Source organism: Cuculus canorus, chromosome 1, assembly GCF_017976375.1.
Source record: "Cuculus canorus isolate bCucCan1 chromosome 1, bCucCan1.pri, whole genome shotgun sequence".
NCBI classification, from domain to species: domain Eukaryota; kingdom Metazoa; phylum Chordata; class Aves; order Cuculiformes; family Cuculidae; genus Cuculus; species Cuculus canorus.
Genome location: NC_071401.1, coordinates 78327497 through 78353795, shown reverse-complemented (window position 1 = coordinate 78353795; position 26299 = coordinate 78327497). Strand labels below are relative to the sequence as shown.

General features: G+C 40.1%; 3 protein-coding genes across 5 annotated transcripts in view; 1 reads left to right on the top strand and 2 right to left on the bottom strand.

Annotated features, from left to right (window-relative positions):
* Positions 1 to 5435, bottom strand: part of OFD1 (OFD1 centriole and centriolar satellite protein) — a 31770-nt gene extending 26335 nt beyond the window's left edge. Inside the window, exons 1-5 of one of the 2 annotated variants that reach the window (XM_054065692.1) lie at positions 5305 to 5435; positions 2433 to 2500; positions 1429 to 1629; positions 600 to 668; positions 488 to 515 (exon numbers count right to left, since the gene is read on the bottom strand). In XM_054065692.1, the coding sequence (XP_053921667.1) occupies positions 488 to 515; positions 600 to 668; positions 1429 to 1596 (265 nt within the window). In that variant the 5' untranslated portion in view covers positions 1597 to 1629; positions 2433 to 2500; positions 5305 to 5435. The remainder of the gene's footprint in view (positions 1 to 487; positions 516 to 599; positions 669 to 1428; positions 1630 to 2432; positions 2501 to 5304) is intronic. The other variant, XM_054065685.1, reaches the window with a different exon arrangement.
* Positions 5436 to 5489: 54 nt separating this feature from the next.
* Positions 5490 to 13529, top strand: TRAPPC2 (trafficking protein particle complex subunit 2). Of its 2 annotated transcripts, XM_054065820.1 has the most exons (6): positions 5490 to 5530; positions 6491 to 6600; positions 8360 to 8508; positions 9264 to 9345; positions 10560 to 10677; positions 11712 to 13529. In XM_054065820.1, exons 2-5 carry the CDS (start codon positions 6508 to 6510, stop codon positions 10656 to 10658), a joined length of 423 nt encoding a protein of 140 aa, XP_053921795.1. In that variant the 5' UTR covers positions 5490 to 5530; positions 6491 to 6507; the 3' UTR covers positions 10659 to 10677; positions 11712 to 13529. The 2 variants fall into 2 exon arrangements, with proteins under 2 accessions (XP_053921795.1, XP_053921787.1); XM_054065812.1 differs by lacking the exon at positions 11712 to 13529 and having other exon boundaries at positions 10560 to 11705.
* Positions 13530 to 13539: 10 nt separating this feature from the next.
* Positions 13540 to 24989, bottom strand: RAB9A (RAB9A, member RAS oncogene family). Its single transcript, XM_054065800.1, has 2 exons — positions 24861 to 24989; positions 13540 to 16722 (listed from the first exon to the last, which is right to left on the bottom strand). Exon 2 carries the CDS (start codon positions 16687 to 16689, stop codon positions 16084 to 16086), a length of 606 nt encoding a protein of 201 aa, XP_053921775.1. The 5' UTR covers positions 16690 to 16722; positions 24861 to 24989; the 3' UTR covers positions 13540 to 16083.
* Between the last annotated feature and the right edge of the window lie 1310 nt (positions 24990 to 26299).

Below are 26299 nucleotides of genomic sequence, written 5' to 3'. Positions count from 1 at the left end.
CAACAGGGGTTTCTGAAGATCAAGCTACTTCAGACTATACAATACAGCGAGGTTTCATCATGTAGACGTAAGAATTATTCCTTATATAGAACAATGGAAAGTCAAATCCTTAACTAGTTTTTGAAGTATATTATGCAGGCTAATTCAGTCACTTACTAACACAAACCGAAATCTGAATTTGCCGTAATTAGCAGGAAAAGCTTCTAAGGAGCATTATATATAATATCGGATTAGAAATTTTTTTCATATTTCTAATGTTCAAGACATTTATTTTGTAGGTGAATGTTAACTCTTAATCCACACCACAAATAGGAGTTGCATAATCCTGGGATGTAATATTCATCATGCTGGTGTACTGCAAGTTTCAAAATCTGATGAAATCCATATTATTCCATACCAACACACACTCAAGATATCTGAATTTCTGTTGCTCTCATATCAATAAAAACGAAGCTGACACAATTATTGTCTGATAAGCATCTTGTACCTTTATTTTCCTTCTCAGTTCCCGAAGTCTGTAAGAAACAGAAGATGTTTTAGCCAGTCTATTCCATCACAAATGCAATTTAAGCTTATTTTTAAAATAAAAATAACTTTACCAGTGATTTGTAAAGACTGGATTTTGGATTGATCCTCATTAATTGAAGAAGATCTTGCATAGTCCACAGCTTTAAAGAAAAAAAGGTAAGTTAGAAAAGATTAACTAATTTGAAATATGTAATAGGCACTATTTTACAGTTGTAGAATGTTTCCATTCGAGAAAGATCTATTTATCACCTTGCAAAACCATTTTCTTATCTTCACTACCCAAGACAAACAGCAGCTAGCATGCCATTGCATTACCAACTGAAGCTGTGAAAAAAGATAAGTTTGCTTTCCTCTCCATCCTGGATACATGCTCTTGCTACATTCATGACCTCTTTTCTTGATTTAGCATAAAAATCAGATGAGCTTACTAACCAAAATTACGATTAACTAATTCACCAGGTCAAAAAATTAATTTTCAGTTAGAAACAATTTCAGCCTAACACATATTCATAAAGGAAAAACCAAGAGAGGGCAAGTACTGCCCTTTTCAGCCACATCTTGTAGTTAAAAAGGCCAGACAAGAGGTTAACTTTAATCAGGATCCATTTCTCAAGTGGTCTGCCACACAGTCTCATAAATGGTCACACCAGACTACGGCTAAGGGTGAAGCAAGTGTGAGGTTGAGGCTTGCACTATGTCTTTCCAGAACAGCATCATTAGCTTATTGCCAATGTAAAGCATTCATGAAAATGGCCCTGAACAATGACATCTTTTATGGAGATGATCAGAAGCTGTACTTGTGTTTGTATTTTACAATCAAAAATGGGGATATTTTTTCAATTCTACTGGAATACTGCAAAGCTCCTAGAAGTCTTAAAAGCGGTAAACTACCGAACTTACCTTCTTCTTCTCCAATCCACTTTCTGGAAAGAATACAGAAAGTGAATACTCATAGCCACATCTCTGAAGATGATCTGCCACCAAGCTGTTAGAAGCCGTGATCAAAAGTGGACTATCATCACTTGGAACAGCCTGTGGCCGAACTTTCCCACTTAAAATCGGGTGCATTAGTTCATGGATTAGCTGGTTTCGGAGCTGTGTCTGATACAGAAAATACATTATATCCTCAGTTTACATGTTACTTAATAAGAGTTTTTATTTTTCAAAATTCACGGGGAGTCTCATTTTACTTGTATTACATTGCAATCTACATAACAGAAACCTGCAGACTAACTTCTGCAAAACTTAGAACAGTGCTTGGGACACCGTGCCTTTCTTTAAAACCCTTTTATGATGGCTACAATGATCTTTGACTTTCCCTTAGGATGTATGAAATGAAGAACTGAAAAGAAGTACTGTTCTCAGTCAAGAACTCATTCTTAGTCCAGAACGCACATAAACTCCAATCTAGCCCCCCCAGCTTCCTTTTTAGACCACTGCTTTCCTGTTCTCCTTCTCTCTGGCTTATACAAAGCCTGCCTGATGTGGCCTCAATTTCAAGTCTACTTGGAAAACTCACTAGCCCTCTTCTGAGTCTCATATCGAGAAGCTGCTGATACCATCACAAAAGGAGATGGAAAAATAAACAGGAAATTCAATGTCTTTAATATCAATTATTTTGTAAACAGAAGAATACTAATCAAAAAAGCCTACAGGCACTAATAATAACTAAACTGCATTTTTATTATTGTTTGCATTCTGTGAGTTGTAAGAGAAAAAACTAAAATATGAACGTCTCCCTCCCGTAAAAGAAAGAAGTAATGATTTTCATCATATAATTACACAAATTGCTTATAGCATGCTAAAAGATCACAACAAAAATAGTGCTTAACATTTTCAACAGCAGGCATGACAAAGCTGTTAAAAGTAGTAGGATGTTACCATAAATGGGACAAAATACTTACCAAACCTTAACAAAGCCAGATCATCAGACTAGCCTGATATTTCAGCGTGGCTTTCTACAGGAATTAGGCTGACAATAGAGACGAAAAAAAAGAAAACTGAAAAAATTGTTTTCCTTACTAATTTCTGAACTTGCCCAGTTTCAATCAACTCTGACAGAGATGACATTGTCTCTAAAACAACTGAGACCAGCAGCCTTTTACACACTTGTCACAAAGAGCAGATGGAAAACACAGGACTAAATCCCCATCCCTACTACAGGAAAGGAAGACAGAAATAATTTGTTATATGTTGGCCATTCAGCATACCTGTAGTTCCAGATCCACTCTGCCTCTTATCAGCAGAGACAGTCAGATAAGACCACGAGAAAGTTCAGCATCTTCTCATTAGAAAGCGTAATCCATAAGAAATCCATATGAAGCCATAAGAAACCAAACTGTATTGATTCTTTAGCTCAGAATAGCTATAAAACCTTTAATGCTATGTATAATCTTCTAGACAAGGAAAATGCAGGAGAATGGGACTTAAACAGCATGTCACCAGACAGACTAAGTTAAGACAACCTGAAGAAATGGTTCAAGCATTGCAGGTTTGGTATTTTAACTACGAAGGGAGAAAAAAGTTGTCCTGAACAGGATATTCTTGGCCATACGCTTATCAGTGGCATCCTTAAAATACAGATCTTGATTCTTCTTTTTTTTTTTTTAACTTCAATGAATTTGACATAAAAAGTCAGAACAAAAAAAATTTGCTGATGACATGAAGATGTATATAAAAGTGCAGAAAGATCAAGATATCATTAAAAAATCAAATGAGATAATGTTTAATGACTAGCAAAACAGTATATGAAATACAACATTTCAGCATTTAAGGCCTGATTAAAATCGCTGGCTATACCACAAGGGATCTAGTGTTTGGAAAAAGCAAGATGTGGATGTGTCAATCAAGCAAAAAAAGCTACAAATGTAACATACCTCAAAAAGAGAGATATGCAGTCTCATGCATATTTACCTATAAAATCAGGGAAAAAGTAATACTATTCTAAACTTCACCTGGAAAGCTCAAAATAATCACGATCCTTCCTTTAAAAAAGGGGGAAACTTAAAAGTGGTGCAGAGGGTTACTGTGGCAACCAGCAATGAGACTACGGCAGCTTGACTTGCTTAGCACGATAGAACAGAATAATGAAGAAAAGGTGCTGCCTATAAATTCATCAAGAGATGCAAGAGCTACCTCAACTGAAATATACTTTCAGCACAAGATATAAAAAGCCAGAGCAACCATAAATAAACCCAGGCTACAAATCACAATAAAGTTGCACTCTCAAACACAGCCATATTCTAAAACACTCTCCTCAATGAGCACAGGGAGAAAACATCTCAAAATAGTTCTAAAACAGAACTGGAAATATATTTTAGAAGGATAATTATAGGAAGATAACAAATATAGGATAATTTTAGGATGACAATTTATATAGTACAGATGATAAACAGACTCTGTGAGCCAAGTGATCCTCTCCAATGCTGTATTCTTTCATTCCTCTCTTCCTTGCTTAACTTTTTCCTCAAGCATGGAAATTTTCAGAGACCTGATACAGCCTTTAACCTTCCTGAAGAAGCCTTTGAGACTGATCCACGATGAACAACACTTCTGCTTAGGAAGAACCTGGTATCCAGTAAAGAAAAACCTGAATACAAGTTAGGACGATGAAGAAAGGAATACATCATGATGTTCATGGGATTAATTAGCTTAAGCAATTATAAGAATAGCAAGAATAATAGGAATAGTAAGAATCAAATCTTGGCCAGCTTGCAGTTAGAAAGAATGTGATTGTAACAACAGCTTAGCTTGTCTACTAGTTGAAACAAGGAATAAATCAAGTATTGAAAGGGCAGTCCCGCAGCACGCATGAAGGACAGACCTGAGCTCACCAAGAGGACACAATGAGGAAGGAGACAAGATAAAGACCATCACAGGTTTCTGGAGACACAAAGCAACCGTGATGTGCATACATGAGTGGGTGATATAAACTACGATAATAAGTTCCCAGAAAAACAATGGACATGTAACATGTTTCTGGTAACCTGTATGGATACGTATGTTTAACCAGTATTTCCCGGAATCTATACGGATATGTATGTTTAACCAGTATAAAAGCCACATAACCAGATGGACACATTAGGTTGGTTACCCCACATGTACCCTGGCACCGTTTATTAAAAGGAATACCTGATTAATAATCAAACTGGCAAAACAAGCAAGGTTCATCTTCAGATGCCAAGATGACAAATATTAAAAAATATATTAACGAATTTTCAGGTGCATAACTAGGCCAAGCAAAAAATCTAGAAGCTTACATGTCGGTCATTACATTGACATTTAGCTCGTACAGTCCATCTACAGTTTATAGTAATTACGTGCTTGAAGGGGCCCTAGGTTAAAGCTGGGGAGGGACTGTTTACAAAGGCTTGTGGTGATAGGACGAAGGGCAATGGGTATAAACTGGAGAGGGGCAGATTTAGGCCAGACATAAGGAGGAATTTCTTCACCATGGGGGCGGTGAGGCACTGGCACAGGTTGCCCAGGGAAGCTGTGGCTGCCCCATCCCTGGAGGCGTTCAAGGCCAGGCTGGATGGGGCCTTGGGCAGCCTGGTCTGGTGGGATGTCCCTGCCCATGGCAGGGGGGTTGGAACTGGATGATATTTGAGGTCCCTTCCAACCCAAACCGTTCTATGATTCTACAATAATTAAGTTTGGCTTTTCGCGGCATCACCGAGGCAACAACGCCAGATTTGGGGGCGGCGGGAGGCACGTTTTCCGGCGCCCCTTCCCCGCCCCCCGCGTCCAGCCGCACCCGCTGAAAACAAAACACACCTTGAGCGTGTCCAGCACGCCTCGGTCCTTAAAGGTCTGATAGAGCCTTTTTCGGAGCTCATCCCGGGACAGGGTCTCCCCACCAACCGCGGTCATCCCGCCCAGCGGCATCAGGCGGGGGAAGGGCCGGGGCGGGCACGGGGCAGGCACGGCCCCGCGAGCGGCGGCGTCACCGGGGGGCGGGGCGGGCGGGGAGCGCTTCCGGGAGCGGCTGCGGGACCGAGGGGTAGGCGGGGGCCCTGCGGGAGATGGGCCCCTTCTGTCCCTCTCCCCAAATGCCCTTCCTCGTGCCCTCCTTTTCCCCCTTCCCCCTCCCTTTTCTCCTCTCCTCCCCCCCTTCCCCTCCTTCCTCCCCTATCTCCTTGCTTTCCCTCTCCCCTTCCTTCCTCCTCCTCTCCCTTCCTTCCCTTTCCCATCCTTCCCATCCTATCTTATCTTATTCCTCCTTCCTCCATCCCAGCTTTCCTCCCCCCCCCCGTGTTCCATGAGCACCCCCTGCTGCTCCAGGCCCTTCCCCTGGAGACAGCAGCCTCAGGGGAGTGGGGCGAGGTGGAGATGTAGGGGTCTTCTCTCCCCTTCTTCACCCGGGGACTGGTGGAACACTGGAACAAGCTCCCCAGGGAAGCTTTAGACAACGCCCGCAGACCCATGGTGTGGATGTTGGGGTTGTCCTGTGCAGGGACAGGAGTTGGGCTCGAGGATCCTAGTGGGTCCCTTCCGACATAGGGCATCCAATGATTCTATGTACTCTGTAATCCCCAGGGACAGAGCCAGGCTGTGGGACATTGTGGGACTGTCTGTGTGCAAGGAGGAGTGATGCCACCCTGTGCTGCCTGACTTTAGGGGCCCCAGGGAGAGATGGGAGAAGATACTTCCGAGGGGGTTACACCACCTTACTTCATAGGATTGTTGCTGTCCAAGTCCCTGCAACAGCCATCGGGGGATAAATTAAATCATCGGTCAGTTGTAGCTTAAGCCTTTTGAGGCAGTAGTAACTAGGGTCACTTCCAGGAGATGTTCAGCTTTCTAAGGGTATTTCCTTCACTATTTGACTATAAATGTGCTTGCCTAAGAAAGCATTTTTTCTCTCTTCATAGGAAGTACATGGGTGTATTTTTAGGAGCACTTGCACACAGATTGAGAGTTTGTATTTAGGCTCATCAGCATGTCTGTCTTTTGTTGTAAGGAACACTGTTTTGAAGAATGTCTGGAAGTTTCTACTTCGTGATAGTTGGGCATCATGATAACCCCATATTTGAAATGGAGTTTCTGCCTCCTGGAAAGGTGGAGTCCAAGGTGTGTTTTTTTCCCCGCTGTGATAACTCCTATGATGTAATTATGTTGCATTTTCTTCTATAATTTTACAGTGTATTGGAAAAATTACCAGCATGTTGTTAAAGGCAATATTCATTCCTTTATTTTATATGATATAAAAACATTTCTTTTAATCATCTTCAGCAGTTATACTTGGTTTTATGTAAGAAAGGTTTAAAACTTGTACTGATATGAGTTTGAAAATATGAGAAATGTAAGACTACTCAATAAGTAGTGTTTCCAGCAGGAAAAGAACAAATCTATCCATTGTGATATAACAGCAAAGGCTTCAGAGTAAAGGTGTGTGGATCTGTGATTGTGTTCAAAAATGGAAGTCTGTGCTGTCACTGATATGAATAATGTGTTGTCATCTGTATTTTGGTCCCACAAAAAATCATCAGACTAGTTGGATTAGACTTGGCGAGTGTGAGGATGTGTCAGATAGTGGAAAAATTCATTATGTGCATTCTGCTAATAGAACTAACTTGGCTCAGGTAAACTTCTTGTCTGTCTGAGGTTGAAATACTAACTCTTCTCCTAAGAGAGAACCTAAACTTGATGAGCACTGAAGGAGAACTGGTAGACATTGATGTGTTTTGGCAACTATCACTTCGTTTCTGAGACATGCCATTTAAGAGTGAATTCAGCGCAGATGCACAGCTGCCTAAAGTAAATGGTTTGTATAATGTACATGGTAAATGAGCACAAGCTTTTGCCCCTTAAACTTCACTACTTAGTCTCTTCTTCAGTATGGTTTAATGGAACTTGTAAAGTTGTTAATGCCCTGAGCCAAACTTGACCTGGAGGAAGAACATAGTACACTGAGAAGTGAGAGTGGCATTAACAGGCATCCCTATATTATAAGGAACAGCACAAGACTGCTTAAGTTTCCAGTCTAATTGAAGCTAATTGTATGGTTTAGGCCTGTTTCTTCTTGGCAGATGTACTCTGGTGTTCTGGTTAGTGTACAAAGTAAATGGCTCTTTCCCTATGTGACTCTTGTAGTGTTACAGCCAAGTGCTGTGTTTACTCTGTGAAGGGCATTTGTATTTATTATAGGAGGAGGTGCAGTTTACATCTGCAAGCATATATTTAATACCAGTTGCAGGATGTTTTTCTGTATTAGGCTCTTAGGAAAAAGAACCCCCCTCCCGCAACCAATAAAAAATTCTGTTTCAAGGCAAATAACCTGAAAAAGCAGAGTCTTTAGAAGATAGCATTACCAGCCTATCTGTCCTCTCTCTGCTTTTTTCATCTGTCCCCCAACTTTTACACATTGTAACCTATTGTTCAATTTCTGCCAGATTTGACACAGACAATATGGTCCAAAAAATTGCTGTAAATTTCACAAAAACAGGTGACTGAAAAGCAGAAAAAAAGACTTTTATCACGGCACTGTTGTGGAATAAGTTTTCAGTGGGAGATCACCCATTAGTAAGCAAAAGTATTCACACTTTAATTTATTCCCGAGCTGTAAATGTAGACTTTATTAGTTTTGATGCTCTAGATTGGTTTTGCGATGAACTTTTTATTATGACCATTTTTCTCCCTTGAAACTACATATCACAACAATGTATATTAGTGTCACTTAATTACAGGATGGCATGTGTGGCAGGAAAGTGGGGTGTACATAACTTTATGTAACTTGAGCAGTAGGCGTTTAGCAAGTTGAGCAAATTACCCTTTATATTTCAATCCTTTCACTGAATTACCAATCCTCTGTCTTCTGGAAATACATTAGGATGATCATCGTCACCTCAACCAGTTCATTGCCCATGCTGCTCTTGACCTCGTAGATGAGAACATGTGGCTTTCTAACAACATGTACCTGAAGACTGTGGACAAGTTTAATGAATGGTTTGTTTCTGCTTTTGTCACAGCTGGTCATATCCTTCCATCTTCTCTTTCCTTATATTTATATAGGAAAAGCCTTTTGACAGAAAGGGACAAGTTAGGTAAAATGAATTTGGAATAGATTTCTCTGGCTATTCACCGCTGTTATTGTTGGAGTCACCAGGTTCAGGATTAAGTAAGTTGGGTGGCACAGCAGTTGTTTAAAACTAGGACCAGTTGGAAAGGTGGATTTTTTGTTTTGGAGGAGCTGAAATAGCCTAATCACATGGAGTGGAGGAAGGAGGTATAAGAGGGTCTAAGCAAGCTTATATGATTCTTTGTTCCCTTTGGTAGTGCTAGGAAGGAGAAGCAGGGATAAATATGCTTGGTGTCAAGCGTGCCAACCTTGAAAATGTAGTCAAAGCTTGATCTTATGTACAGGTAGTCCTAGAAGTGTTGTGAAGCATTTGTTTTACATAGCAAGTAACACTGAGTGTCATTTTAACTTCAGAGGTGTATGTCAAAGGTGGTGAGAGTGTCATCCACATTCAGAATTGTATAGCTTTAAAAAGAATAACCTTGAATAGAGAAGTGATTATTTTCAAATAGAGGAATTTTTAAATTTAAAGGTAACGCTTTCTAAGTTTCACTGCTTCAGTTACTAAGTGCTTCCTCTTGTAAAGCCACTGCTATTTCAAGTACAGCTAAACATCTAAAGTATATGCAGAATTAGGTGTAAATGCCTATCTCAGGATATGTTAAATGTATCTCTTCTTTGCAAAAGCTAAATTTTCCTTAATTGCTTTACATATGAGATTTATAATGCTTCACGACATAAGGCAAGAAGACGGAATTAAGAACTTCTTTAATGATGTATATGACTTGTATATAAAGGTAAGAACCCACTTCTTATGGTCTCACTACAGTTATTTTTCAGTATGTTCTGCTGTACGTGCTCAGACATGCCACTATTATTAGCATGTTTTCTCATGGGGGTCTGTGTAAATGAAGAAGCACCCATGCTGTCCTCATCAGCCAGCGTTGATAACGTGACATATAGGTTGCATTTTCCTTTAACAGAGCATTTTTATAAATTGTAAATCTAGAAATTATTAATTTAAAAATTAATCATTAATTTATAAATTATTATTAATTTTTATTATTATAATTATTATTATATAATTATAATTATTATTATATAAATTCTGAAAGACCACAGTAATTTATACATTATTATAAATTATAAATTATTATTTATAAATTACTGCGGTCTTTCAGAATTTATTTTCATTTTAGTCCAGTGATTTTGGGACTGGGGTTGTTTAGTCTGAAGAAAAGGAGGGTGAGGGGAGAGCTTATTACTCTACAACTACCTGAAAGGTAGAGTTGGGGTGAGGCCAGTGTTGGTGTCTTCTCCCATGTAACAAGTGATAGGATGAGAGTAAACAGCCTCAGGTTGTGCCAAGGGAGGTTTAGATTGGATATTAGGAAATATGACTTCACAGAAAAGGTTGTCAGGCATTAAAACAGGCTGCCCAGGGAAGTGGCTGAGTTACCATCCCTGGAGGCATTTAAAAGATGCGTACGTATGGCACTTGGGGAGATGGTTTAGAGGTGGACTTGGCAGTATTAGGTTTAAGTTGGATTCGATGATCTTAAAGGTCTTTTCCAACCTGAAGGAGTCTATGATTCTGTGATTGATGGTGACAATAAAAGCAAAGGACCATTCTGCAGAAGCCTAGTCGAGGCACTGGGCTCTCGGAACAAGCAGCCCATGTCCTGACAGCCTGGCGGTGCTGGCACTAGATGGGGCAGTCACCAGCTCTGCCTGGGAGATGGCCTCCTGCCAGGACTGGAGTGATGCTGGTGTCCAAACCAGAGATTTCCGCAGGGGTCACAATCGGTCTGTTCTCTGGAGCTGGTACTAAGGGATGACTGTGGACATACATAGGGAGAACGCAAAGGCCAGGGAAGCAAGTGAGTGTTGAGGATCTCTGTGCTCTTTAGGGACACTAAATAGACTGAAAGCTAGTAACAGTTACCATTTGAAATAACCTTCTCTGGTGGTGGACCTTCTGCTTATTGATGAATTTTTCTTCTTTCCTCAGTTTGCAATGAATCCATTTTATGAACTCAATTCTCCTATTCGATCCAGTGCCTTTGAAAGGAAAGTACAGTTCCTTGGGAAGAAACACCTTTTAAGCTGAATAAATAACTTTGCAGAGAGTGAGTGCTTTTCCCATACTTCCCTGATTATTTGAACTGTAGTTCTTCCAGTTAGGTCTCAGCACGTTTGATATTCATCTCCCTGAAGATTGACGAATTGAATGCTGAAGACAGTTGTTTGGGTTTTTTTCTGATATAGCTAAGAACAGTCAAGCTTCTCAGGTTATAATGTCTAACTTAAGGAGTTTCCTGCTATATGTCATGAAAACTAAGTTTAAAAATGCCAGGGACTGAACAGGTACAAACTAAGACATGTGGGTGTCAGTGCATATGCAAAATGTAAGCCTCTTACACAGGGTGGGAGGAAATGAGATCTAAACACTGAAGACATCTCCAGTCATGTGATTTAAGAGAAGCAAAAGGGAATTCTTGACTGTTTGGCTCAAGTGGTTAATTTTGTTACAAATCTTCCTACTTACAGTCCTTTGCTAGAGACCTTGCTTGGCAGACTAACTTTACTCTTTGTAGTATTAAATCCTGTCTATATTAATATTGTAATGTGTAATGTATGTATTATAAAGTCCTAAATTAAAAGAGGATATATCTGCAAAGCTTTGTCTTCAGTATTTCATGAAGTTTTTAGAAAAAAAAAGATGTAGTTTAAAAGCTTAAAATTGCAAATGTACCAGATGTTTTGTGCAATACATGTTTAGCTGCAGTCCTGCATGAATGGAGTTAATAAAGTAGACCAGAATAGTTATGTCTGCCCTGACTGTAATTCTAATTAGCAAATGGAAAAATCTAAACTAAATTTACATGTTTAAGCCCACTTCTTTCCATTAGCTCTGCAAGTGTTCACATTTCCTTTTTGAAAATATATTTAGACTGTGATGTTTGAACCATGAAACTCCTATTTGTTGAAGCATTATTTGGCCTTTCCAGCCACTGTTCCATTGTAAAATGTGGTTAGGGATCCTTTCGCAAAACTTAACCATCATCCCAAAAGAGTAGTTTTTAAATGGGTGATTTGGCATATATGTACTTAATATTTTGGTTGGTTCACGATCTCTTAAGTAGTCTGTTTCCTTTTGCAGCAAATCTGTATAAGCGATCTTCTTGGACTTTTTTTGAATGTCTGAAAAATAATTTCCAACGGAAGTGGCATGCTCTTCTAGGCAGTACATGTTACATAGTCTGTGTAATGAAAGGGACCATATGTACATGTGCTTTATATGTAGTCACTCATTACTTGTTTAATTTACACTTACTGCTGAACTGTCACTGTAAAATATTCCACGAGAAAAAGAACACACTATAAAGGTTGCAACATTTACCTTAAATAAAATGTGGAATAATACTGCTTGTTGAGTATACTTGAAATTATTTAGGAGAAAACTAGATGATCATGATAAGGCTACCTTTATTGGCAGAATGGTATGAAGATAAGAATATTTGTCTTTGCAGTATTATTTCATTTAAAAAAAGCATTTTGCAGCATTTTGATAATGCCATGCCATGTTATCTTATGTAAATCAGCTGAGGTGTTTTGGGTTTTTTTTTTTGTTTGCTATATACATGAAAGCAACAGAAACACAATTGAGGTAAAGGATTCTCATTCATTAACTATTAAGTTGGAGCTATTATGCTGTCTTCTGCGGCCTCCTCAGTAGCAGGAATGCTGGAAAAATACCAACATTTAAAACTAATTGAGGAAACACTTAGGTTAAATAATCACATATGTGGCAGTAAGAAAAGTTTTAGCAAAGATAAAGGATTAGTACTAAGACTTTACACCACTTCTGGAAACTGTTTTTTTTAATAATTTTATTTTTTTATGTCAGCACACAGTAGGAAGTTATGTAAAATGAAAGCACTTGGTCTCTTGCCTGATCTTTGAAGGCAGTTTGCTAAATGGTGCCCATTCTTACAGCCCCCATATGTCTTTGCCCTTTTCTTCTGAATATAGGAATTATAAATGGGAAATGCAGTCTTATAGGTCCGTCTAGGCTTTATGAAAACAGTTAGTAGCCACAGGAAAGGGAGAACTATGTGCAAAATCATTACCTTAATCATTATAGAGTTTGCCGTGAAGAATGTTGTCTCATGACAGAGTTCTGAAGGACCTTGGCTAGGTACCTGTGATTTCCCTGTGTATGGAGGAACATTGGCTTATGCTTTTTTAGTGACTTTTTACAATAAGCTGTAAGACTGCTATCCCAAACTGACAGGTGGAAGTTGTCTTGTGATCAACTATAGTCAAAAATCTCCTCTAGGTCTGAAAGATGCAGTTCTAGCATGCATCAGGCAATGAAAGTTCCCAGGAATATGAAGCACAATGGACAAGGCAAAAGAGAGACCTCCTTTGCAGTATTCTGTTTGTGCCCAGTCTAGGAGGCTTAGGATGAAGAATTCAAGTGAAATCTGTTGCAGTATGAGAAAGCAGGAGATAATCTGTATAATGCAATAAAGGAAACAAAAAAAAAGTTTATGAGTTGAAGGGAGCAGAATTACTCTAAATGGCGCAAGAATGAAGCATAGGGAAATGAGAACATTAGCACAAGCCAAGAACATGAACTAGCCTCAATACACCTAGGCCGGAAATGCAACTTGGACTCAACTTTCTGCAAGGTTCTGTGACTGTTTACATAGCCTGTCATATGACTTAAACTAAGACCTGTTTGAAGTACAGAGCAATTGTTAAAGCAAGCAGTCAGGTTCTGGCAGCCGTCTTATGCCAAGCATCTATATACTTTGCTGTAACATGAGCAGTTAGCTGTCCGAGCTATTTTATTCTGCCCTTTCCCATTTTGCTGTCTGATATGCATAACTTTCATTGCTTCCACCAAATTGCCATGACAAGGGATTTTTTTTTCTCACTTTAAAGGACACCTAGAACTTTGCATATATATTATATGCATATATTATACGTATGCTCTGTCACTCTACAGAACTCATTGCTAACAGGACCTCCTAATACTTGAGGTACAGTAGTACTTGAATCAGTGAAGTGAAACGTATGCCGCAAGCGCCTACTGTACCCCTATACTGAATGATAGATACTAAGCTTTCATAAAGTACAGAAATGCCTCTCATACTTTTGCTTTGTTCAAATAGTTGACAGTCTCCCTTTAAGAACAAAACCTGATCTCAATTCTCTCTTATCTACTATAGCACATAAAGCCCGCTTTATCTTTACTTGACGCTTTTGGTGTGCAGTTGTGGTACAGCAGTTACTAAGGCTCAAGTAATACACTTATATTTTCTGAAGTTTTATTTAACTTTATCAAGCCTATTTCTCAGATGGAGGCTTGGTAACTATGTTACATGGAAAGGGGACAGATGGACACTTAGGCTCAAAAAGACCACAATGGTTCTCATCCTTAACTGTTTCCTTCTGGCAATCTTATCTAAATCATATCTATGGCACTCCAGTCACAGTAACTTCATCTCCTGTTTTGTTTAAACCTTACTCTCTGCTAAAATGCATGTTAAAGGAAGCTTTAAGTAGCAAGGCAGTAGCTTACAACAATTTCATGTCATTGGCTTAACAGCCCCCCAATGCAAGCAATCTTTGTTTTTAAAGCTTTTTGCACTCTCAGCTTAAGATCACAATGAATTTGGCTAAGATTTTCTTCACAGATCTTTTCACTCAGAAATTAAACATAACAGAAGTAGCAGCTCAAACTATATTTAGCTGTTGGGTGACTGAAGCTTAAAACACAGTTATGCTGCTGTATATGCAGAACTGTAAGAATTAGTTGGACTAAGGAATGTACAAAAGGTAAAAAGATGTCACTTTTAAGCAGGAGCAGATCTATGGAGTAAAGTTGTCCTGGACCGGTTCAAGCAAGAACACAATACATTCAGAAAAGTCTTAAGAGCAACAAGGATTTGTTTTGCAAGCTTTACTTCCAAATAATTTCACCTGGTACAGACTGAACAGATACATTAAGAGAAAATTCTTGCTGTTGCTGTACTCTCAAGAACGGCTTTTCTATTGGAACAAAACAATTGCTGTGCAGAAAGCAGAATCAGTGTAGTTTAGTGAATAACACAACCTGTCCCAGAGGCCGCAGACTTCCTTCTGAAGTCCACAAGCTGTGTACACGCATGCCTGCTAGCAGTCAGATTACACATTGAAGCAGTAGTGCACCATCAGGTTTGTTATTACAAGGACAGTGGATGCTCTTGAGAGCCAATATTCAGCAACAAGTATTCTACCATTTAACTGCAATGGAGAGCCTCAAATACGCTTCATGTGGTTTCATCTGCATTACTGCAGAAAAGACTATCCATTAAGTACAGAATTTGCTTCTGTTCACCATAGTGTAATGAGTACAGTAATACAAAAGACACTGTCTTAAAATTTGTAAGTCCATATCCTAAAATAGCAATTAAATAAGGATGAAATTTAGCTCAGTTACAAGCTGTAGGTATTTACTTGTACTAGGGCTGAAAGCTGTCAATCTACGGTAAGTCAAGAGCTTCCTGAGTTCTCTACGTATTGCCAATCCTTAGTTTCACAGTGCAGAGATTACTAGTAAACACATTCATAACTCAGGTTAACAGGAATGAGAAGTTTGGAACCTTAAGGCTGACAGAACTAAACGTTCTCTTACAGATTTGTCATAATGTGGATCCCTTCAAGTGGTAATAAAGCTGACTGAATAAAGCTATCTTTTTCTTAACTAAAGATGGTTATACTTCAGGGACTCAAATTGTTATTGATCAGAAACATGGTAAATGGGACTTAAGGCAAAGACATGTATTAAAAAAAAATCATCAGTATCTTGCATTAAACTGCTGGAAAAAGAGTTTGGTATTAGGGCAGTAAATGAAACGAATATGGACATTAGATATGTAGAAAATAAATTTCCTGCTTAAAAACCTACATAAATTATAGCAACATTAGGCAAATGGAGATGACCTGAAGGTAATTTGCCTTAACTTATAATAAACACATTAGAGATGAAGTACCACTCACAGCAAAAGGAATGTAGTGAGACTGAGGTTTAATATCTAGCATTGTTAAGAAAGTGACTTCTAGTAAAACAAAAATGGAATGCTGATTTCATAAAAATATACACATATAAAAGTATCTTTGCATCTGAATTCCAGAACAGTCTCTCTGAAGTAGTGCTTCTAGAACTTTCAAGTTTTAATTATATTCAAAGTATTTATCATTTGAATAAAGTTGGCAAATTACATTTTGATATTAATAGTTTTACTTGACACCTTTCTTAACAGAAAGTGTTGCTAATTCAATAATGGGTCACTCACAAATGGAAATTTTTCTTGTGCTCCCCTTTGCTTCCCCAAGAAAGCAGCAGAATATTAGAATTTTAATATTAGCGTGGAACCCATTTGTTATTTTATCTACTACACTGTCTCCATTATATTACAGAGTGAGCTCATCAAAAGTAATTTGGCCAAACAAAAAAAAAAAAAAAACCAAAAAAAATCAAGTCAACAGCATGATGAACTGGGTTTCGGCTTCCGATGAAGGTTTACTGTATCTGTTTGAATAAAGTGATCTGATCTGTCTTCAGAGGCTAGAACTCTTCTAACGGCTTCTTCAAAGGCTGCTGCAACATTAGTGGCATCTTTTGCACTGGTTTCAAAATAGGGATGGTTGCCGTTATTCCTGCACCAGTCTTGGGCTTCTTCTGTAGACACTTGCCTTTCATCAATATCAACTTTGTTACCCAGTATCACAAATGGAAAACTTTCAGGCTCCTTGACATCTGCATAATAAATGAATTCTTTCTTCCAGTTGCTTAAGTTTTGAAAGCTTTGAGAGTCATCCACACTGAATGTTAGCAGGCAACAGTCAGAACCTCTATAGAAAGGAGTCCGCAAGCTCCTAAAACGTTCCTGACCTGCTGTGTCCCATATCTGCATTGTAACAAAGTGTCCATCAACTTCCAACTCTTTATTTAAAAATTCCACACCTATTGTATGAAACAGCTGTGCATCAAACTTGTTGGTGACATATCTGTTCATCAAGGAACTCTTCCCAACTCCACCATCTCCTAGCAGTATTACTTTAAGGAGTGATGATTTTGCAGCCATTGTTAGGGGAGTAGATCCTCCTGTTTCCTAGACCTGTAAAGATTCAGAAAATCATTTAAAAAGAGTTGTGAGCAGAAAAGTTTTACACACATAAATACCTAAAAAGTGTTAAAAGTCCACCAACGTCAAGTTTCCTGCAAAATCAGGAGATTATGCTAAACAAGTGAAATGTAATCACAGTAAGAGCACCCACTCAATAACACGTGACTGAGAGGTCTCTTCCACAGACTGCAGTCCATATGGAAGTCTAAGCAGTGAATTACACAGCATGATCTTCTGGTCTGTCACTTAGAACCCCCAAGCCCTCCAGCAGTTGTGCAGAAGGGGTACTGCATCACATTCACGAAGTGCAATGATTAGCTTCTGTTCGCTGAAGATCCATAGGAGAAAGTGGAGTTGTTAGAGTTTTAGAAAGCACAGTGACGTATTTCATTAGCAACGTTATTTTTTAACGTGCAAAAGTGAAGAGAAAGCTTTAGGAATAAAGCAGGGCACTAATCTGTTGCACTGGAATTACTGCTGCACTTCACCTAAAACTGCAGCCATACAAGGAATTTTAGATCAACTCACAGCAAGTGCAGAACAAATGCAAATGCTTTACTTTTATTTTCAAAGTCAGTTGACTACGTATCAGTACACAAATATTAAATATTTTACAGTCTAGTCCTAGCAGAACAGCCATGATGAATGTAATACTATTACAACTACTACAAAAGCAAATTCACTGTTGGTCCTTCAAATGGTACTCAAAATGCCAAAAACTGAGGCCAAGTCTACACTAACAGTTCAGGTAGCAGTTGTCAACTTTGCATAGTAAAACTTTCAGAAACAGCCTGAAGCGCTAGTGAATAGTTTGCTGCCACGCAGGGATGGTGAGTTAGTGGGACCAATAAAGCTTTTTTACTGTCATATTTTATTGTTAAAGGACTTTTTTTTTTTTAAATTAGTTAGCTAATTAGTGCTTTGTGCCAGCCCAAGGTTTACACTACTGTAAGGAGGGCAATGTAGTACTGCAAAAAAGAGTGGTTTAATTGCTTGAGAGTAAAGCTTCATTTTAAAAAGACCAAACTTAAGTTTCTGTATGAGAAAAACTGCTGTTCCTATACCTTCCCATTACCGAGAGACCAAAGTTATTCAGGCAAAACAGGCTCCTCTATAAATACCACCTATTTAAAATGGAAACGGGTCATTAGTTGCCTAGTCCATCTCCTTTTCTGAAGGAAGGAATGCAGTCTTGCTAGTTGTAATTAGCTTACTGGCATATACATCATGCGTAGAGTATCATTATGGAATTAATGCCCGATACAAGCTGGCGTGAGAGTCATATGACTCTGCTGCCTTAGAATCAAGGCCTGAATTGGAAGTGAGAAATTTCAGGAATTTTTTTGGCTTTAATTTTCCGTCTTTGAATGTTTATTTGTTAGACACAATCCACAGCTGAAGCCTCATCTCAAAGACATTTCAAAAATAAAAGGAACAGTGGCTGCTTCCATTAAAACTCTGCTCAAAGCAAGTAATTCTATCTATTCATACTGTGTAATTAAAACCAATGTTTAGAAATCCTTAATATTTCTACAGCCTTGTATGATAACAATGTTAAAATTGCTTAAGAGATGCAAATACATTGTTCATTTACCTTTCACAGAGCTATGGGATAATTGCTGTGACTCAGGATATGAACACGTACTTATTTATATATGTGGAAAGCCTTATCAGAGTTATCAGCCTACTTGCACATGAGTTCCTGGTTCATGCTGAAATATTTAAAACGGTCCAGTATCTTCATTTATATCCCAAATTCTTACTATGGGTTAACAAATAAGTTATTTGAGCTATGCCATTAGACAATATAATCTTTTTAATAAATAATGCATCCATGAGAACACAGGGTACTGAATGTTTCCCTGTTCTTTCACTCCCGCGTAGGAACAAGTTGCAATTATTTTTTTTTCTGTCCTATTGAAATCACAAGTTCCCTAGAAGACAATGTGAATAAAAAAACCTCACTTACATAGTTCTGACTGGTACTTTGCACCTGTTTCTTTAGCTTCTACAGTTCGAAGAACTACAGTTATTATTATGAAATTCTCCATGAAGTCACATTTTAAACAAAACACAAGCAAAGAAACCACTGACAGTACCTAGTGCTTTAGTGCATCCAGAATGTGAGAAGTTAATTTGCATGGACCATTACAGTGCAGTCTAGAAGACTGATGACCATAAAAATACTTTCATTGAGCAGACAATTACAGATCTGCCACAAGCCATTAAAAGTGCCTTTAAAATTAGAATGAAACTGGTCTTTCTACACAAAGGCTACAGAAATAGTCTTGCAGCACTGATAAGCAAGTATCAAATATCTCAACATGATCCTGCAAGCAACATCACTTTTCAGGACATTCAGCTTCCACAGCAGAAGCTGTCAATCTTAGCTAGCAGTTTTTGTAAAGTTTTTAATCCAAAATAAAGGGGATATATGTTCTGACATTTAAGTGCGTACTTACAAGCTGGGTCTGAAGCAGCAAATAAGCATGTTCAAAGGCATTATGAAGCATTTTTATTTGGGAGTAGCAAAGACTTTATTGTAAACAATTACATTGTTTTGGCTGTAAGGGACTCATCTGCAGCCCCACTGATTAAGTGATTTGAAGTATCAGCAAAACCGGGATGGTGGTTTTCAGCACAGTAGGCTGCTGTGTTTTTTCCACTGATACATCCTTACATAAGTTAAGATTTCTAAAGAGCTCAATTTTTCTAATTTTTTTCTAAGTTACAAAGCCTTAATACTCCAACAAATAAAAAACAATAAAGTCCTTAAGACACGTGGAGAATTAATGTTATTTCTCCTCTTACATACTTTGAACTTATCTGTATAATGTGCCTTTTGACAATGTTTTTGGAAGAAACAGTCAACATCTGATATCATATCTCTGAATATTTATTACCCTAATGGTTCAGTTTAAATCATCACTCAGGATCTGCAACCAAAACAAAAAACTTAAAATTTCCAACATGTGTCTGAATTTTTTAACAAACATCAGGAACTGCAAGACACCACAGAAGTACAAAGAACTATCAGTCCCAATTATTTCTTGTGTTAAGCTAAATATGCAGCACAGCCTCAACCTAATACACAGAGGAGTCTATAAAGAGAAGATTTTTCCCTCCCCCATGTTCCTTTACCACTTCAATATTCAAAGAAACTCTGAGCAAATAAAAAGCAGATGCACTCTGGCCTCCACCAGCTTACAAGGACTGAAGCTCTTGGACCACTGACTTTAATATTGCTGTTTAAAGCATGGAACTGTTTCTACCAAGTGCCACTTCCAACGTGATCATATACCATAATACAAATAGTAGTCACCTCTCAATATCTCCCTTTTTAAAAATAACTTGGAAAAAAAACTGCCTTGTCCAATCTGTCCATCTAGATTTTCTCAAATTCAATGACTGTCAGCTTCATAGCTGCCTTTTTGTTTTGAATGGAATTACCTCTTTTAACACTTGGGTCCTGAGGCAGCACTCAAAGAAGAGGGAGATACTTGGTCTACAAAACCATAGCAGCAACACACAAACTTTGTCTAGGAATGTGGTTTTCTTACTATAAAAATATCATTTAATAGATTAAGGAGGACCTGCTCATACCACAGTGCTGAAGGCTGAGGACAGGTTGCTGAGAACAAGTTCTGTCTATGGAAAAACAGTGCTAGCCAACATGGTAATTTCATAGTATCTGTCATGTCAGCAAGCTACAACCCCACTTAAACTATTAGGCAAACCAAGTCAATTGGACCAATTTATAGTTTCACTTTTACCACAGTGATCTCTGCACACCATAAAATAATTAAAAAAACCCAAAACCAACCAACAAAAACTCCCAAACATAGCAACTGAAATCTTACCTCTACCCCCACTGTTTTAATGAAAGACTAAAAACTGGATCCATTGCAATAGCACCACTGAATTCCCTCATTATTCTTGAGGAAACTGATGTAAGGGACACTTCAAACTTCCAGACTGTTGTGACTCCACTTGTACGCACTTTCTAACTTGGAAACAGGCAATAAAAGTTATTTCAACCACCACACTTGCACCCACTGGTCACTGATGAACCACCTGCTGTATGAAATAAAGACTAAACCCAAAGGTTTCCTGAAGATATGTGACACACTGACCTTTAGCTAAAGTTGTTGAAGAGCACTCATTTGACTTGGAAAAGGAAAAAACAAACCAAGGTAATGCCTTGTTCCAACTAATCCCGTTTACTTACAGTCTAATACACTTTCAGCCAAGTCTCCTTAAAAAGGGAGCCACCTTTCATAAAGATTTAAGAAAAAACACTCTCTTGAAGTTATGGATGAGCAAAACTAGCAGTTCTGTAAGTAGCATAACAATAATGCAGATGTGTTTCCTAACTCATAGGCCTATCTATTCTCAAATTTACACGTACACAACACATCCATTTCAGCTCTGAAGCTGGTTCACAGTTTTCTTTGCTAAGTATTCTTATTTTGTTAAACCAGAAATATCAGACATTAACAGTTTAAAAAGACACACCAAGATCTCAAGTATTTTGTCTGAAAAAAACACTTGCCTTTCAAAAACATACTGTAAACTTACTTCCTCATTATTATTTTTTTTTCCTTAACACTAATGAAGCATGACAATATTTACCAGGCCAGCATAAAATCAGTTGCTTTCTGTGGTTTGTTCATTGCAGTGGCTCATGGAAAAAAATGACAAAAACTGCTTCTGTGCAAAATGTCTGAAAAAAGTCACAAGAACTATCAGAGTTGCAGCAGAAGGTGCATAATACAGAACTATGTAAAGTAGTTTTCAACACTTACTGTTTGTGGAGTTTTTACATCTCTCAGCCCTCAGACACTACACAGTATTTATACTTGTCCCCTATAGCAGATTCACAAGCTTACAGATACCCAAAAAGACAGAACCAAGTCTTCTCCCTTTTCTCTGCTAAGCCAATCCTTGTTCTTGCATTTAGAAGGTTACACCCTGGACAATTAAGTGGCAGAAGAACATTTTTTTACTGCTTAAGAGGCTACAAATCTGTTTGACCTAGAAAGATTTTGCTCTAAATTCCAAGGCCAAGATACAGATATTAAGCCAAGGTGCTCAAACTTTTAAATGCCTTACAAGCTCGGACAGTATAGTCAGCCTCCAAACTGACCCTCCCCTCCACAGGGTACCCACGTTAAGAACCGTGGATAGGGAACACCCCTTTACTGATAGCCACTCATCAGCTGCATAGTTCCAAGGAAGTCAGGAAGCACTTCAATTATATGGGTCGACCTACTGAGATCCTAATAACCTTGCAAGTCTTCCATCCTTTATCTCCGATTTCGTCATTGCACTGTGAAGGTAGTTTGTGTTTTCTGTCAGACAGATCTTTAAGAATTTGATGGTAGGTAATCTGAAAATTGCCTCTAGTTGTAAGCAGCCTAGACACAATTTACCCAACACCAGAATATCACTAGAGTTCATAATAATTTCTAATATGAACACAACCCAAATATTAACACAACCCAAACTGAACTGACATATAGCTGTTGCCACTCATATGTATACAAAAAAGTTGCATTTTGAAGTGTCTTTATAAAGTTATTTTTAACTCCTATGTAGTTTGCTTGGCATGACTCAGGACTATGAAAGAAGCAGCAACCAAGGGAAGGAATCCTTAAGTCTGCACAACACTTATACATAAAATCATGCCAGTACCCACTGCCAGAATTACTTTATTTATTCTAACTTTTATCTAGCCATAAACTCAATCAGCAAAAAATTTCTTCTTGTCAGAAGAAATACCTACATTAATACCTTTGCTAGTTTAATCTTGAAGAGACTTGGCCTTCACTTTCCAGTTTGTTTGCTATGTTCAAGTAGAATTAGCAAACTATTATTTGTTCTGATTTAATCAGAGTAGACATTTCTCAGTAGCTCACAGTTGAGCATTAAATATTCTATTACTTTCAGCCAACTTCAAAACCCCCCTAGATGCTGCTGCTCTTGGTCCAACATTTCTAACAATTTCAGTATCTTACCAAGCAATTATTTCTGCTCATATGTGCTCACCTTACTCCCTTGTATTACTTTCCCCTTTTCCTCCGGGAACTCCTAGCAATAGCAGCCTCAGCTGGTCAGGCTACATTGTATATTCCCACTCTGGCCAATATAGCTATGTGACCAAAGCCCATCCCTAGGGGATTAAGCGAGTTACACTGTATGTGGCCATCATACTACCCGCTCTGTAAAGAATTAAAACAAAAAAAAAAAAACACCAAAGAGAATGAATGTTATTTAAAAAAAAACACCAAACACAGACTCTTAAGGAATACTTGTAAGCCTTTTTGCTGAGAAATTTTTATTCATTGTGAAACATTATGTAAAATTCCAATCCTGAGGAGCCAAAAGATCTGTTTCTCATGATTTATCACTAAATTGACAGATTAAAATAGCTTGAAATCTAAATACCTCACTTTTCCTTCTGCAATTTTTTCGCGTATTTTCAATTTAAGGAAACCAATGGTTTGTTTGAGCACTCAAAACAATGACTGCCAGAGTTTTTTCCTCCAATTACACACTCCCTATTTTTAACTTAATGGAAAAAGCTTTACTAAAATTGAGGCAACAAACAGAGCTCCCTACAACCTAAAAGAAGACAGAAAAATAACAGTTCATTAGAAATACCATGCTGATACACAGATGTAGCTGTACCATCCTTTGGTTAGGTTTCTCTAGAAATAAAGTGCTGGGAAAAAAAAAAGTTTTACATTTATTTTGGGTTTGTCTGAAAAATAGCTCTCACTCCAGTCTCCCGTTACAGCCTGTTACCTAATAAGCTACTAAACAGTCACAAAAAAAAAACCTCAGACACACACCCGGGGCCACCCTTGCTCTACAAAAAAAAAAAGCAAGCACTGACAACTTCAGGTAAAGACAAATAAAAACCACATGCTTATTTAGCAGAGCTATAAATTACTGTGGACAAGAGAGAAAGAAGAAAAACAACACGTAGGGCAACAGACTGCAGGAGAGCTATCTGCACACAAGCAACGGTTTTAATTCCAACCCAAAATTTAGCCGAGGAGTTCCCTACTCATCATCTCACCCTAGTTAACAAAATTAAGTGTTCCCTATGTACCTGGTTATATATAACCTTGCTATAAACGCCACTAATATAGGGTTTAAAACTACCTTTCCTGCACTATTCTGTTATTCGTTCAATTATTTTCACACCAATTACATTTAACTGGAATATCTAAACCGAAACTGCTCATTACCCACTCAGATGTAAGCGATTTAACAACCTTAACCTAGTCCTTTGGGCTCTCCAGCTATCACCCAAGCTTGCACAGCCATCTGCCGAGCCAGAGGAGCCAGCGGCCGCTGCAGAGAGGAGCTGTATCGGGTCACTGGTTTGAAAAAGAACTAAAAACTACACCGCTCAAGGGCCCCTTGGGAACACATAAGTCCTCCTGAAGCAAAGAGAAACGCCGAGAGATCGGTGTCATCGCCGTGTCGGTCACGTGTGTGTGTCTCCCAGTTTGAAAGGCGAGGAGGACACAGACAGGTACGAAACCGAGTTTCACCCAAACCGATCACAGATCCCTATCGAGGAAGCACTGCGGAGCCAGAGGCTGCGGATCAGGCGCCGGCTGAACCCTCGCCCGGCAGGAGCCCCCGCCTGCCCAGAGTCACGGGATCGCCGATCACGCCACGCTCCTCTCCCGCTCCCCGGGGCTCGCAGCGCCCGGCAACCTCGGGCAGGGGATCGGAGGGACAAGCGGGGAGTCAGAAGGAAGGAAAACAACGAAGCCTCCCCCTCCAAGTCAGCTCCAGAAAACGCCTTCCCCTCCAGCTCCCCCGAGACTGCCGGAGAGGGAGCGCGGAGCCGGGGGGGGCGGTGGGCGGGAAGAGCAGAGCTGGCGGGGGGAACGCGGAGCTCGGGGGGCGAAGGCGTCAACCTGGGGCAGCGCGCGGATCTTGGCAGGGGGGGCGCAGCGTGTGGAGCGTGACCCCCTCAAGCCCCAACAGCGGGCGGGCGACCCGCCCTCGTCGGGACACCGGCTGCTGCTCGTCCCCCCCACGCCTGCTAGGAAAAAGGGAGGGAGACACGGAGAGGAAAGCGCGATGAGCGCCACGCCAGCCGATACCTGCCCACGGGAAGGAGAGGGGGTGCCGCCGCCGGTGCCGAGCCCGGGCTACGCCACCGCCGCTGCCGGGCGCTGGGGAAGGAAGAAACAACATGGCGGAGCGGGCGGGGGGCGGGGTCCCGCGTGTGTCACGTGACTGAGCCCCGCCCCGGGGTGGGCGGGGAGCGGCAGCCGCGTGCGGGGCTGTGTCGGGAATGGTGTGGGCGGCGGGAGCGGGGTGGGCTGTGGCTGTGGCTGTGTGCGGGGCGGTGGGGGCGCTGCGCCTCAGGTAGTGTAAAGAGAGATAAGGTCACTCCTCAGCCTCCTCTTCTCCAGGCTAAACAATCCCGGCTCCCTCAGCCGCTCCTCGTAAGACTTGTTCTCCAGCCCCTTCGCCAGCTTTGTTGCTCTTCTCTGGACACGCTCCAGAGCCTCAACATCCTTCTTGTGGTGAGGGGCCCAGAACTGAACACAGCATTCGAGGTGCGGTCTCACCAGTGCCGAGTACAGAGGGAGAATAACCTCCCTGGACCTGCTGGTCACACCGTTTCTGATACAAGCCAAGATGCCATTGGCCTTCTTGGCCACCTGGGCACACTGCTGGCTCATGTTCAGTCGGCTGTCAACCAACACACACACCCCCCCCCCCCCCCCCCCCGGATCCTTCTCCTGGAGTTGGTACAATCAGCAGGGCCAGCACGAGTAGGGAAGTGATTGAGCCTCTGTATTTCATGCTGGTGAGGCCGCGCCTTGAATACTGTATTCAGTTTTGGACCCCTCACTACAACAAAGATGTTGAGGTGCTGGAGCTTTTCCAGAGAAGAGCAACAAAGCTGGTGAAGGGGCTGGAGAATGAGTCTTAGGAGGAGTGGCTGAGGGAACTGGGGTTGTTTAGTCTAGAGGAAATGAGACTCAGAGGAGGCCTTGTCGCTCTCTACAGCTACCTGAAAGGAGGTTGTAGCGAGGTGGGTGTTAGTCTCTTTTCACAAGAAACAAGTGATAGGATGAGAGAAAATGGCCTCAAGTTGTGCCGGGGAGGTTTCGATTGGATGTTAGGAAAAAAAATCTTTAATGAAAGAGCAGTCAAGTATTGGAGCAGGCTGCCCAGGGAAGTGTTGGAGTCTCCATCCCTGGAAGCGTTCAAAAAACATGTAGATGTGGAACTTCAGGACACGATTTGGTAGGCATGGTGGTGTTGGGCTGACAGTTGGACTGAATGACCTTAGCGGTCTTCTCCAACCTCTATGATTCTATGGTTGTACATGCTGTGCGCAGGAGAGGGGGTGTCAGGTGGTCTTTGTTCAACCACGAACCTGCAGAACGCTTTGGACTTGGCAAGCACAATAATGGGAAGAAGTTTGCTCACAGCAAGCACACAGCACTGAGGAGTCTACAGATGGGTCGTAGTGACTGCTCGCTGTTGTATGACATTTAAGAGAAGGACTGCTGTTCCAGTGCAA

Bases quoted from the DNA above. Each gene is read 5' to 3' on its own strand.
- RAB9A (XM_054065800.1), bottom strand. From the start codon at position 16,689: ATGGCTGCAAAATCATCACTCCTTAAAGTAATACTGCTAGGAGATGGT.
- TRAPPC2 (XM_054065820.1), top strand. From the start codon at position 6,508: ATGTCTGGAAGTTTCTACTTCGTGATAGTTGGGCATCATGATAACCCC. The intron at 6,601-8,359 runs GTGTGTTTTTTT...GAAATACATTAG, and splicing joins CTGGAAAGGTGGAGTCCAAG to GATGATCATCGTCACCTCAA. The intron at 8,509-9,263 runs CCTTCCATCTTC...TGCTTTACATAT, and splicing joins TTTGTCACAGCTGGTCATAT to GAGATTTATAATGCTTCACG.